This window comes from Ciona robusta, chromosome 1 (assembly GCF_009617815.1).
Source record: "Ciona robusta chromosome 1, ASM961781v2".
NCBI classification, from domain to species: Eukaryota; Metazoa; Chordata; class Ascidiacea; order Phlebobranchia; family Cionidae; genus Ciona; species Ciona robusta.
In genome coordinates this window covers 3115287-3129497 of record NC_143235.1, presented here as the reverse complement: position 1 = coordinate 3129497, position 14211 = coordinate 3115287, and the positions used below count along the sequence as shown (strand labels likewise).

Below are 14211 nucleotides of genomic sequence, written 5' to 3'. Positions count from 1 at the left end.
AACGGTCTATGTGAGTCGTGGGGATATAGTTTTATAATTCTTTGAATGTTTTTTGTTTACTGATAAATGGGACGAGAAAATACAGTTAAAAGGTGTCCCATCTTCTCCCACCCTACTGTATAAGTACAATAGAAGTTTTTCTTTTGACCTATCGCGCATAACAAAGCGCGTTTCGGTTAATTGTGTTTTCTGAACCGATGTAACAGTCATTGTCGGCTTAGTATAATGGTAACAGCTTCCACCATGTGATCACCGGGTTCTGAGCTCGAATCCCAAGTTCGACGTGTGTTGTACGAAACTACGGGTATCGAGTATGAAAATTATTCATCCTCGCGTGGTGAAACAACGACAGTCATTATAACTGGAACGTAAGGTTTCACGGTGTTCTTTTTCATACCAGCTTACGAGTTACAACAACATACAAATGATAGCCTAGTATTAAAAATCGTTAGCAGAAGTTACCTTTTTGGTCTTTTTTAACTTGTATAAACGTTACAAGAATAAGAATGAAAAAGTCCAGTGTAAAACTATTTATTATGATGCATTTATTTTGGCAAGAAGGTATACCAAATTTAAATTAAACCACTTTGTCCGTTTATATGGCTTACCCAAAATCGTCTGTCATTATTACAAGAAATATGTTTTACCTTTTCGCTGAACAACGGCTGAAAACATACCACTTCAAATCCGATAGTATATGTACAATATAGAATTAATATAAAACATATCTAACGTTTAAAATAATAAAAATCGTGTATGAAACCAAAAATACCCGCTAGAGAACCAACGACTGCACATCATAAGTGCTGCATGAAAAACGCATTACCAGAAAACTAAATTCACGCTTTATAGAAACTTAGACGAAATAGAACAAAACACTAATGTCGTGGGTTGGACTGGACGGTCGAAATAGAGTCGTAACGTGTCATTCGTTGCTCCATGTCTTGTAGTCGCATATCCTTTAACTTAAGCAGGTGTTCCAGTCTCCTTATTTTTACTTGAAGAATCTGAACAATAGTGACTGTGTCAGCTGTAGGAACTTAATATGTTAAGGTTTGATAATTCATAATGAATGAATGTAACTTGCTCTATCCTCGCGTTGCTTGGAAAACGACAGGCGTTACAACATGGGTGTTTCGTTTTATACACCTCGTGCCAGCTTACAAGTTACCATGTATGTTACTTTGTGAGTTAATAATTTTTAGGAATATATTTTTATGTAATGGCTGATAACGAAAACCCTTTAGTGACCACTGGGTTGGAGCAACTCTTACCCAAGGACACATACGCCCACAATTGTAGCAGCAACGAGCCTAATTTGAACAGCTTTAATAATCCATAAAAGCTGAGGTAATTTATGCTACCTTAGTAGATTATCTTATTTCTTACTTGTCAGCAATATAGTTTATTAAATACTTTAAAAACTTACATTATTTAGGCTTTCTATAATTTAACGCAAAAATTAACTGCAATAAAACTGATCATAAAGACTTACCATGAAGAGCATACTCAAAAATTTGATCCAAAAATTGGAAAATGATAAAAACGAAGCAAATAACATCATGATCTAACCTGGACCGTTTCTTGAGAGGCAAGTAACGCTTGTTCTTTTTCCTCCAAAATAAATCGTGTTTGGTTGTCAAGTCCGCTTAGTTCAAGCTGAGCAAGAGGTACTGGGTTCTTTACTATGTATTCTGTCTGGTCTGGTTGGGAGTTTGGTTTGCTTCCAATGTTAGCATTGGCTTGTGCTGTGGCATGTAGTATGGTAACATAAATAAATGAATGTGTAACCTTAGTCAATATTTTTTTGTTTTTTTTTTGTATTTTTTAAGTTATTTTAACATGTTGTTATGTTTCATAACAACTCGTTCTCGGTTACGAGTTACCCCTTATGTAACTTTATGGGTGATAGTTTTTGGATGGTTAACAATTAAAGGGACGATTCAGTTGGAGAAATTGCTGTTAAGTGCTTTTTCCTGAACACATCCCAACAAAGTGAGCCTCGAACCCTTACCTCTTGGCTAGAGGCAGGCTACGGAATCAAACCAGTAGTTTTTCTTGTAAAAAGTTTGAATTGGTAATCTACCACATAAGTAGTCGCAACTTTTGTGTTGAAACTTTGTTGATTTATGGCTTAAATTGCAATGTGAATGAAAGTTGCTTACTTTATCCTCACATGGCCAGAAAACAATAGTCATAAACATAAGTGTTCTGTTTCATACACCACATGCCAGCTTACGAGTTACCATGTATGTTACTTTGTGTTGCAATGTATTTTGACAAGCATGACAAGCAAAATCCGGCGCCGTGGCATAGTGGTTAGCACGCCTGCCTGTAACCCAGAGGTAATGGGTTCAAGGCTCGACGCTGCTACCACTGTGGGCGTATGTGTCTTTGGGCAAGGCAACAGGAGGATAAAGTAAGTTACATTCATTCATTCAAAATAAAATCACCTTTGTCTGCTGATCTTGCATTGTAGTATGGTCTATCAGGTGTATATCCTTGCTGTAAAATAATATTGTTTCTAAGATAGATAGATAGTCAAAAAAGCTTGGGTGTATAAAAATGAATTATCTGGTCAGTTTAAATTCAAACATAGCCCATACCAGTATATATATATATATATATACCAGTGGTATTTAATTTTAAACGTTTCAGTTTAACTTCTAACATCACTATAGATGGTTTTAGTTGTCAAACCGCAATATTTGAAAAAAGGATAATTGTGTCTTATATATAGGCTGAAATGTTTGTATTTAAATTTAAACACCATATATCCTGGTATATAAGTTAATGTGTAATAAAAATTTGGTTTACTTTAAATATTAGGCCAGGACGTTCTGATACTATAACACAATAATAGATTATATAATGTACTCACTTGACTAGATAAACCAGCCTTTTATACCATAATTTCAAGATTAGGATAGAACTGTCAGTATTATACAAAGCATTAGACAACTATGATACTAACCCGCTATCCACTTTATGAGTGTATATGTATTAACATTAATAACAGGAGTACCTATTGTCGATTACAATTGCTCTCAACAGTTTCAGTTTAACAAACAGTGTTTTAAATAGAGAATTTGCACATAAAATCAATTCGGTATAAAGTTACACTTTACTTCACGCACAGTTTTTCTATAGCTAAGTTAAACATTATAACAGAATGATTGCAACTCACAGGCACTTTTCTGGTTTTAACTAAATGGTGGTCAATTTTCTGCCATAAACCGAAAAGGAATATTTCTACAATGCCAGAAGTGCATTCGGCTATTTTTCGCATTATATCAGCGGGAACTTGAAAATCCAATTTCGACAAAACTTTTCTGAAAAGTTATGAGGTTTTAAAATACTGTATTAAATAATAATTTAACAAACTTCCAAAATTTTAGGCTATGTTAAAATCGGTGGTTTACCAACTTTATCTAAAGGACATCTTTGTTTCGTAGAATGTTCACATACCATAATTGTGTGCTAACTTTTATAATTGGTTTTGATGACACACACTAGAATAAAACATTTGCTTTTTTCCTAATGAAAACTTGAAAAAAAAGAATTAAGCAAATTTTTTTGCAAACTTTCTAAGGTTTAATGTTTCAGTATTGATAACCAAATTTTCTTCTGAATTAGCAAAAAATGTGAAATACAGAATGTTTCTGAATTGGAAAAAATACAACGAATTTAAAAAAAAAATCCAAACTTTAATGTCCTGCTCGTTCATTTTTTTAATCTGGATATGTTATTTTTTTTTTTTTTGTTTTTACAGAACAATTGTGTTATAACCACTGGTGTTGCTCCGTTACGTGAGGAAAATCAAGTTACATTAATTTTTTTAAATTCATTTTTTTAATAGCTAAAACAAGGATAAAATCTTTGTAAAAAATAAGTAATTTTGTCACAATGTACATACATACCTGTTTAAAGTTCCCCAATTATTCATTTTTTGATTGACTGAGTTAGCTGAGACGTAGTTATGCAGTTCCACCATTTTAGGGAAGAAATGAAACACAATTTCAGCCACGAGAACTGTAAAGTCATGTAGTGAATTTATATATGATATAAAATAGCATGTCAATCAAAGATTACATTAAAAAGACATTTATTTATCAGGCAGATAACATGTGAGCATAATTGTACTAATAAAACAGGAAAAAATATGTTAGGTACCCCTGAAAAGTTACACTTATAATACAATAGCGAAATAAAGACTTAGTTTTGCAGCTTCAAATTTGGGTATAAGGGCAAAAGACTATCGTCAAATTTAGGTATAGGGATGTATAGGGTCAAGTGTTTCAATAATAATAAAGGATTTAAAATATCTCTTATGTCAATTTTGATTTAAATTGTAAAATACAAAATACTAACGTCCGTCGCTAAAATCGCGTGTAATGTTTTTCTTTTTTCTTGAAAGTGGTATGTCGTCTATCCAAGCAAACAAAGATTGCATTGATTCTTCATCTAACTGTTCATCGAATGCCATTTTAAATGCGCTTATTCCGGAATTATTTTTTTATATCAATCTGGAAAGACAAAGACAAGTAGCAACTCTGGTATAAGCGCCAAAAAAGTCGCGTTAGAGTTACGTCAACTAATTAAAAACTCCAAAATCACTAATTGCATATACTTTAAATATAATCGCATGAAATAATGGACCATAAACTGTCGAAAAAACGGGCGAAATCAAGTTAAATTGAGAATTACAAAAACAGTTTTTGTTTGTTATGGCGTCGTTTTTTGCTACGTTACAAAATACTACACTGGGTGTCGCAGGTGATTACCGTAAATCGGGGAGCATGTTTTATTGCTTTTGGCTGACGCTGAGAATTGTTTCTGGAATATGAAAGTATCCGTTTACAGTAATATGTGGTTAAATCAATATCTATATAAAAACGTTGGTTTTACAATACGATAATACCTTTTGTACTAGTAAGTATTGCCCACACACACATATATAGGCTGTTACCATTATGGGTATGTTTCCTTGCGCAAGACACTTAACGGCAATTGCTCTAACCCAGTGGTTACTACTGGATTGTCCAAACCAAAGCCTTTGGTCAAAAATGCTGACCAACTGTGTTGAATGAATGAATAAATGTAACTTACTTTAACCTAGCGTGGCAGAAAAACGACAGTCGTTATCACACGGGTTTAACACCTCGTGCCAGCCTACGAGTTACCATGTATGTTACTTTGTAAGTGATTTTTTGGGGGGGACTCTTTCATTTTTTATGTATGGCTGATAATTTGGACAACCCATTAGTAACCACTGGGTTGGAGCAATTGTCGTTAAGTGTCTTGCCCAAGGACACATACGCCCACAATGGTAGCAGCGTCGAGCCTTGAATCCATTACCTCGTGTTGTCTTATCTCTTAAGGAGAAATAAGTTAGAGTTCTTCCTAATTACTTTCAATCTAACTTTATTATTATCGAAACCTTAGCGGAAATGTTTGCAATTTATACATTACCTGATAGAACCCGCAGCTGTGTGGTATAAACAGTTAGATTGAAATGTAATGGAATCGGCTTAACTTGAAATACCCACCCACAGAAACTAAATACCGGATTAAACGGAATTATCGTGGTTAAAGGCCAGGGTCAGCTCTAATCCGCGGAAACGCAATTGAGAAACGACAACTTGAAATAGCAACGTATTTGTATTTCTCACTGGTAGCGTATATTCTGGACAATTCTACCGTTTCCTTACATTAACTTGGTTTAAAAATAGAATGACCCAGCTAAAGAAGGCGATTATAACACATACGTTATTGTCCCGTGCTAAAACGTCATACGTATTTAAAGCATTATCTCTTTATGATAAGACCATTCAAGTTACATATTTTTAGCCAAATCGGTCGCTTTATTAAATGGGTAAAAAATATCGGGAATTTTTCGTTCAAATTTTAATTGTGTGCTACGGATTTTAAGTTTATAAATAAGGTGTGTTTTAATTCTATTCAATCCTGTAATAGAAAACTGGTTTCCCGCATTTTCATATAACGGCTTTGTATTGAGAATGGACAAGGGGTGTAATTACGTTACGTGCTGTTGATTACGTCATAGATAAATGCGTCACTTGATCCAGTTGTTGTTGCTGACGCAACGCGCGTAACGTAACAAGTTTTCCAGTAATTGTTAAGGCGAATGGCTTGTATACGTGAGATTAACGCAAAAACAAAGCTCGTTTTATGATATCATTCATGATTTATTTGCCAATAATGACGTAACTTGGCGGTGTTTTTAATGCTTTCACCTTTATGTTTTTCTAAACTGAAACAAAGGCAATATTTACAGAAGTTAAGCTTTAATCTGGAAACTTATATTCCTCGAGACAAACGAAGTTGAATGAAATAAGTCTTTGTGCGGCCGAATCTTTGTCACACATGGCGCTAAAGAGCTATGAGTGAAACGAAACGCTGGTACGTTATTGCGAATTTTTGCGTCTGGTTGCTAACGAAATGTTTATACGTTTATGCAAATAAACGCTTGTTTCTATTCGTAAAGTCTATATGATTTAATATTGCATGAATTATTGAACGTTTTTTTTAAATCTTATGCATTTAAATGTAATTTCCAATGATTTTTTTTCGAAGTGTAAGCAACAGTTTTTAATTATCATAACGGCGACTTGTTTTTCACAACAACAACAAATTTCTTGAAAGAGATGGTCTTGATGACATTCAGCTCAGAATATAGTATGGCGAAATCGGTTCAATTTCTACTTATCCATACACTAAGGGCAAACTCCGGCTACCAAATTTTGCGAATCAATCTTCTTCCAAAACCCTCTTTTTCTGTTGCGAAAAAAGTTTTGTGAAAGGTCACGGAGCATTATAAATACGACGCGCAGAGGCCAAGATTTCAGACGAGAGAAGTGAAGCTTTAACGAAGAACTAAACGACAGCAACTTTTCATCATGGTTTTGATTCTCACCCTTGCATTGCTGGTTACTTTGTGCCAAGGAGCAGGTACGTAGAACTCAATGTTCAGATGCTATGCTGTAATACATAGCAATAATTTCTTAGTTTTATTCTAGTTACAAATGGTGGAAATTTAACTGAATTGTAACATTGCTGTTTGGCGCACGTACTGCAGTTTTAAATATGTGTATTGTCGATTGAATTTTGGTCGCACAAAAGTTTTGTTGTTGCTTCTAAAAAAACATTAAGTGTTAAGTTTCGAGTATTTTTATTCAGAATACAGGGTTTTCTTTTTACAGCAAACGATTTTAAGGAACATGTGTTCTTCATTCTTAAGTATAACCGCATACTCTAATATGTATACACAACATACGCATTTTGACTCCTATTCATGTTTATAGTACTCCCTCCACCCCCACAACCCCCAACCAACACCCGTATTTCATGGAACGATGTGAGATCAACCAGTTTCAAAGTGAGATGGGACGACGCTCCTGATGCTGCAAGTTACAATGTGTTTCTTTCCACCGGCATCAACAACCCACCTTTTCGAACTTACGTTAACCTAACTCAGGATCATCTATGGGTAAGATTTAAATATTAAATAAATGTAACTTATTTACCTTCACGTGGGGGGCTAAATTCTAGCAGCGACGAGCCTTGATGTCATCACCTTTAGGTTAAACACAAGACGCTTTACAAATTCGAATTCGAATTATACAGTGTCTACATTTTTATTTCTTAATATGTCGTTTATTACTATCGCTCTAACAAATGTTGTTTGTCAGTTTTTTTCCTTTTTATTTTTGCAATAACGTGCTGTTATCATCGTTAACTAAAACTAATTTCACGCGATTGCTTTAGCTAAATTACCAAGGCATATATAAATCTTGTCAAACTTTTACATTAGCAATTGTTATTAAGTCGTAAAAACATAGCCTGGAGAACAAAGTACGGAAACGGTATATAGTTTCTAATAAACCTTTTACTGCTGTTCGTTACAGATTCGCAGCGTGCAACCAAAAACAATTTACGCCGTGCGTGTTGTATGTGTAGACCGCTTCGGCCGCATGAGCGCCCAAGGCCTGCCTGGTCGAACTAGAACTTTCCCAGCAAGAATAACCACAACGGTAAGAATTCACACTCACCTATATAAAATAAAAGTCAACTTATTTTTTATTCATGCACTATATAGTATGTTGTTGTTGGGAAAAAAAAAATACAAATCGGTTTATAGTTGTTCATACAGTAGGGTGGGGGAAAATGGGATGCGTTTTCATTCTATTTTCTTGTCCCATTTAGTGGTAAACAAAGAACATTCAAAGAAGTATAAAACCGTATCCTCACGGCTCCCATAGGAGGTTGTTAATTGTTTAAAACACGTAAATGCTAATTGTTTAAGACACGATTTATATCATATTAAAAAATACTGATTAAATAAAAAAAAACTTTTTTCTACACAGACTACACCAGCACCCACTGCACCAACGCCTGTAGGGGCTTGTGGTGTGGGGAACTTCACTTGTGACACACCAGAAAAAGATTGCATCGACGAATCTTGGTGGTGTGATAAATCAAAGGATTGTCCCGATGGCAGCGACGAAAAAAATTGTCCAGGTATTAACGCTGTTTAAAATTTGTATATATACTGCTAGTAATTGCTTAGCGTTTAAATATAGGTAAGCTTTTCAAATAATACACGCATACAGCATTGTAGTGTTAGATGAATACCTTCAGCAATATCTCATATTGCCTGATCTTGTTTTAACCATTACCAACGTTCTTTTGGAGTCGTTATAATATATGTGAATATGCTTTGTTTACTACCAACTGGCGCGGTAAAAGTAGTCACTAATGGGTTGTCTTATTATCAGCCACACATAAAAAAATAATCACCTACAAAGTAACATTCCTGGTAACTAGTAAGTAAGCTGGCACGAGGTGTATGAAACGAAACACCCATGATATAACGAATGTCTTTTTTCGGCCACTTGAGAACAAATTAAATTACATTCATTGATTCAGGTCTCACAAACTATATAATCCCTTTTCAGGCGCATGTGTTGAAATCACCGAGTTTTCCAACCACGGAAATTTCTCCTGCAGCCGTTTTAACAGCAGAATGAGCGCGTGTTTCTTCGACTGCAACGATGACTTTGTTAGAGACGGGGCATGGTACACAGTATGCATGGCAAGTGGATGGACACGAGCTGTACCAACGTGCCGACGTAAGTTAGAATGTTGTATATATTAAACCATATTGTATAAAATTATATAGTAGGGTGGGGGAAGATGGGACACCTTTAGCACATAATATCTAAATATCCTGATCGTGTTTTGAACAATTAACAAAGGTCTATGGCAGTCGTAAGGATACGGTTTTACAATTATTTAAGTTTTCTTTGTTTACTACCAAATGTGACGAGAAAATAGAATGATAAGGTGTCCCATCTTCCCCCACCCTACTATAACGTAAAAATAATTTGTGTTTCTCTGTGAATAAGTGTACCGGTTTATTAATTCGCTCAGACTATAAATAAAATATCAAAACTATTCTGATTTAGAATTTAATCATGTAGTCGGATTGGGGAGGTTGGGACACTTTTAGCACATATTATTCAAATATCCTGATCGGGTTTTGTACAATTAATAATGGTCTATGGTAATGGTACGGATACGGTTATAAAATTATTTAAATGTTCTTGGTTTAAACGAGAAAATGGACTGAAAAGTGTTCCATCTTCCCCACCTTACTATTTTGGTAGGGTTTCATTATACACTATATTGTAATCCAGTATTTTAACTTTCTCTTATTTGCAGTAAAGGAAATAACATCCATCACCGTTATAAACGGCAGAAGTGACACTGAGGTACCGGTTCAATTCCCAGCTTCAGCCCAGGCTTCATCCTACGAGGTTTATGATGCAGCCATCGCTAATACCAATATAATTCACTCGGTAAGCTAGTATGTTGAATAAAATAAGGGACATATACCAACAGAAAATCGTAGGCATTTCCAATGGAATTCAATCGTTAAGCTAGTATGTTGAATTATAAATAAATAAGGGACATTTACCAACAGAAAATCGTAGGCATTTTCTGTCGGCGGAATTTTTGGTCCAGCGGTCGATTTTACCCGACTCTTTTAGAAGCGTTTTCGGCGTTATTTTAACTTGGTGACTTGAGATAAAGCTTGAGCATCGCTATCTGTATTTACAGATCAGTGATGTGCCCATTTAACCTATAAAAATGTACAGTACGGGTTACCTGATACAAGCAGGTTTAATTCGGTTCATAAAAATCAAGTAGCATGAAATTTCCGGTTAAACCATTTGACCTGCGTCAGGTTATAAGCGTGTTTTGTGTTTTCCTTGATCTTGCCATAGGTCATTAGTGGTACGAGTCTAGATTTATTTCAAGCGAGCCTGTATGTTTAAGTTTCAATGGCCAACTTCAATATGATTTATAGGTACATATGTCTAATGTGTGTTCAATACGATTTGAATACATTTTAAACATGATTTATATAATAGGGTGGGGAAAGATAGGACAGTTTTTCATTCTATTTTCTCTTCCAATTTGGTAGTAAATAAAGAATATTTAAAAAATTATAAAACTGTATCCTTACGAATGCCATATAGACCGTAGTTTATTGTTTAAAATACGATTGGAATATTTGAATTTTAAAGTGTCCAATCTCCCCCCACCCTATATATATGGGTTCAATATTATTTGATTACAATTTAAATCTGATTTATAAGCTTTTTCATATATTGGACAACTATAAAGGGTAATGTACCAGCTCTGACCTAAATCTCCTAAAAAGTCCCGTATCTTGCCAAACTGTATAGTATAACTTACCCGCGTAGAATAAAACGGTTACCAAAGAATTAAAAATAAAACACTAAAACACGAATCGGCATGACCACAAAACGCAATTAAAACGCTTTTATTCCAAATACACCGTAATCCTTTTCAAATTATATCAACATTTTCCGTGTTCGGCTAATCTGTATAAAACCAACTTTGCCACCGTAATTAGTTTGGTCATGAGGTTGGTTTAGCAGACATTGTTTGTTTTCTGTTTACTTAAAACCAAGATAAACGACCTGACGCACCGGCTTAGCCTGGTAATAGCGTTTAAAGCCATCGTTTTGGGCCCACAAAGGTCACATAAAACAGCCGCAAAGAATAACAGTTTTTTATAAGCAGTATTCAGATCTTAAAGCTCATATATTTTAAGTTTGTGGTTATAAAATATTTTAATAAAAGATTGCAATAAATTTAATTGCTTTTCAGCTTAATTACTTTTGGTTCAATGATTTTTTATAGTTTCTGTGAAATTATATTAATTCTAATGTAGCTCTCTATAAATATAGCTTTTATGCTGGTATATCCTCAAATTTATTTATTTATTTTATTTTTTTATTTTTAATTTTTTTATGTATTTATTTTTTTATTTTTACTTCTATAGGCTTCTCTATCATACGTAGAAGTCGGCTCGAACATAAGTGGAAGCATATACGGACTTCAACCAAGCACTTCTTACAATGTACGGCTTGTTGCAATCGATGCTGACGGAACAAGAGGCATCCCAAGTCAACCAGTTATGATCCAAACAGGTAAAAACCGAAATTTTTTGTGCAAGCAAAAAATCCTGTTTAAACCAGTAAAAATGTTACTAAAATGGTGCCTTGGTATGCCTGTTATAGTCTGCTGTGCCACAAATTTGGCAGCATGTGTCCTTGGGAAAGACACTCAACTGCAAGTACTCCAACATTGTGGTATAATGAGTTGACTAAATTGTCGACCAAAACATTAAAAAATGAAACAGCCAAAATCAAATCGTCACAAAGATATATATATACGCTGTAACTCGTAAGCGGGCACGAGGTGTATGAAACAAAACACCGTTGTATAACGACCATTGTTGCCCCGCATCGCAAAGACACAGTAGGCCTAGCATCATTCAAGTAGCTTAAGTATAAAGTCGTGCTAGAATTTAAATGAACTTTACCCTTGTTTTTCAGCCCCAGGCAGCATAAGTGACAAACAACGACCATGATTAATGTACGATGGATAGCATTGACTTCCGGAGTTGCCGTACTAGTTTTCTGCGATATATTTTGCTGTATACATTAACGTTAAACGTCTTTTAGCTTCGGTATTCTGCAGTAGGCCTTTAAAGGCAGTGCTTGGTGCGTTTCATATTTTCTGTTTTGTAGCCTTTTGCAGCCAAACGTACACTTCGTTTTGTGTGAATAAATAAAATTGCAAAAACCCAACTAATTTTGTTGCACACATTTTCGCTCAGAATGCTCAGTATAAATTCATATGTCTCATTCCCTAGACGGTGCTAAATACATTTATAAAAGAAATAGATATATAAATCATACAATGTGAGATTTCTATTAGATTTTCTCTACACTTGTCATCGTCCAACTTTTCTTAACCACAAAAAAGTTGTTTAATGTGTATCGTCAAACCAGTAACTTTAGGTATGAGGTGTAAACAGTTAGGTGTAAACAGTTAAGATTTCTTATCGGATTTGGCATGAAACTGACAACAGACCCAAGGCGTGTGTGAAAGGAAGCAGAGATTTTATGCCAAAAACTAGTCGTGTTTTGTCCACAAACTCGTAGGTCATCAGTCGTGCTGTTGTGTAATATAGAATAACCTTTAAGGGTGTTGATTAGGTCACAAACCATGGGCAAGGCTCTATATAAGCGTATAATCGCCACCGTTCCATTAACTTATATGGACTCGCCGTATGTGGATACACATTGGACTATTAATTACGAAGGGCGAAAAACATGAATGCGTCATTTTATGCAACAAACACGCTGGGTGTGTCATGTAACCTCATGCGCATTGCCAGATAGCATCACATGAATTTAGGTTTTTCTCCTCGAATACACTAACAGATCATATCAATTAAAACACCAAAGAGAATGAAATTAGGCAGCCAAACGACATAATTTTTACTGAATATTAAGATGTGTTCAAACCTATTATCGACATACGATTTTCCCTTAAATGCCAAATGCAAAAAATCACTGTATAGTAGGGTGGGGGAGGATGGGATACCTTTAGCACATTATTATTCAAATATCCTGATCGTGTTTTAAACAATTAACAACGGTTTAGGGGAACCGTGAGCATATACGTCATTATAACTCTTTGCATGTTCATTACTTACTACCAAATGCGACGAGAAACAGAATAAAAAGATGTCCCATCTTCCTTCGCTTTACTGTATATTATTTCTATATATTCGCTACTACCAGAGTACATCGCCTCTAGCTTTTTGTGTTTTAGCCTTTAATTTGTCGCAATGCAATGATTGCAGAAGGTACCAATAGCGATACGATCTGCCAAAAGTGTTATCAGATTGCCTACGGTCGTAATTCGAGCTCTTTTCTGCGTATCAGGTCTCACATCACTGGTAATGTTTCATAACAAAGTCTAGAAAATCGGTCTTGTGTAATGTTTTGAAAATTTTCGTTCCAAAATTCACACCTGTTGATTTGAATTGGATTCGAACATGAGTAAATACATAACGTTTCAATATTGCAATAGTAAAGAATCGCTTTAAACGACATGGATCGTAGTGATTCCGAAAAATGCTTTTAATACTAATGGCGACTGATAATGACAGAATATTTTGACTGATAATGACAGAATATTTTTTAATTTCAAGATTACAGGCAAAAAATGCTGGTATAAAGTACTTATTTCTTCCACCATGTAAAAAATGCTGGTATAAAGTACTTATTTCTTCCACCATGTAAAAAATGCTGGTATAAAGTACTTATTTCTTCCACCATATATAAAAAATGCTGGTATAAAGTACTTATTTCTTCCACCGATTTTGCAATAACACTCAATCTGTAAAAAATGTGACCATCGTATTTTAGGCGTCGCATCGAAAATCATAATTTGGGGTTTGGGAATAATTTTCTTTTACGGTAATTTCGCCGGTATCAAGATGAAAGTAAAACGCCCACTGTCATATATTTATGCAAACTCTATTTCATGACTCACTCCTAATCGCATACGGTGCATGTTAGCGTTTGAGTAATGCCTCAACTGCTGCCAAGTACAACTCAGTGACAGCCAATTATAAATATTTGCGCCTTTGGTAACCACATTGAACGGAGACCAGGCACGAGGATTATTTTATCGTAAATCGTTTTCGAAAAAAAAGGCCGCAAAACCTGTATGCAATGTAAGACTACGTGTTGCAAGTGCCGACGCATTGTAAAAGGCAATTATTAGCGCCTATAC

The 14211-nt window shown here is 34.9% G+C and overlaps 2 protein-coding genes across 2 annotated transcripts; one reads left to right on the top strand and one right to left on the bottom strand.

The window, feature by feature from the left end:
* Nucleotides 1–515: 515 nt before the first annotated feature.
* On the bottom strand, nucleotides 516–4587 carry LOC149741400 (sperm flagella and cilia-associated protein 1-like). The gene is made up of 6 exons (XM_089889875.1): nucleotides 4372–4587; nucleotides 3921–4032; nucleotides 3188–3332; nucleotides 2454–2505; nucleotides 1573–1748; nucleotides 516–1007 (listed from the first exon to the last, which is right to left on the bottom strand). Exons 1-6 carry the CDS (start codon nucleotides 4484–4486, stop codon nucleotides 879–881), a joined length of 729 nt encoding a protein of 242 aa, XP_089746001.1. The 5' UTR covers nucleotides 4487–4587; the 3' UTR covers nucleotides 516–878.
* Nucleotides 4588–6754: 2167 nt separating this feature from the next.
* LOC149741399 (uncharacterized) lies at nucleotides 6755–12209 on the top strand. Its single transcript, XM_089889813.1, has 8 exons — nucleotides 6755–6972; nucleotides 7326–7510; nucleotides 7929–8054; nucleotides 8388–8541; nucleotides 8979–9152; nucleotides 9745–9881; nucleotides 11399–11546; nucleotides 11955–12209. The coding sequence occupies exons 1-8, from the start codon at nucleotides 6921–6923 to the stop codon at nucleotides 11987–11989; spliced, it is 1011 nt and encodes a 336-aa protein (XP_089745939.1). The 5' UTR covers nucleotides 6755–6920; the 3' UTR covers nucleotides 11990–12209.
* The last annotated feature ends 2002 nt before the right edge of the window (nucleotides 12210–14211 follow it).

Coding starts and splice junctions, on each gene's coding strand:
- LOC149741400 (XM_089889875.1), bottom strand. CDS start 4,486: ATGGCATTCGATGAACAGTTAGATGAAGAATCAATGCAATCTTTGTTT. Junction 4,033..4,371: donor ACGCGATTTTAGCGACGGAC/GTTAGTATTTTG, acceptor ATGACTTTACAG/TTCTCGTGGCTGAAATTGTG. Junction 1,749..2,453: donor TGCAAGATCAGCAGACAAAG/GTGATTTTATTT, acceptor TACATGCCACAG/CACAAGCCAATGCTAACATT.
- LOC149741399 (XM_089889813.1), top strand. CDS start 6,921: ATGGTTTTGATTCTCACCCTTGCATTGCTGGTTACTTTGTGCCAAGGA. Junction 7,511..7,928: donor TAACTCAGGATCATCTATGG/GTAAGATTTAAA, acceptor TGTTCGTTACAG/ATTCGCAGCGTGCAACCAAA. Junction 8,542..8,978: donor CGACGAAAAAAATTGTCCAG/GTATTAACGCTG, acceptor ATCCCTTTTCAG/GCGCATGTGTTGAAATCACC.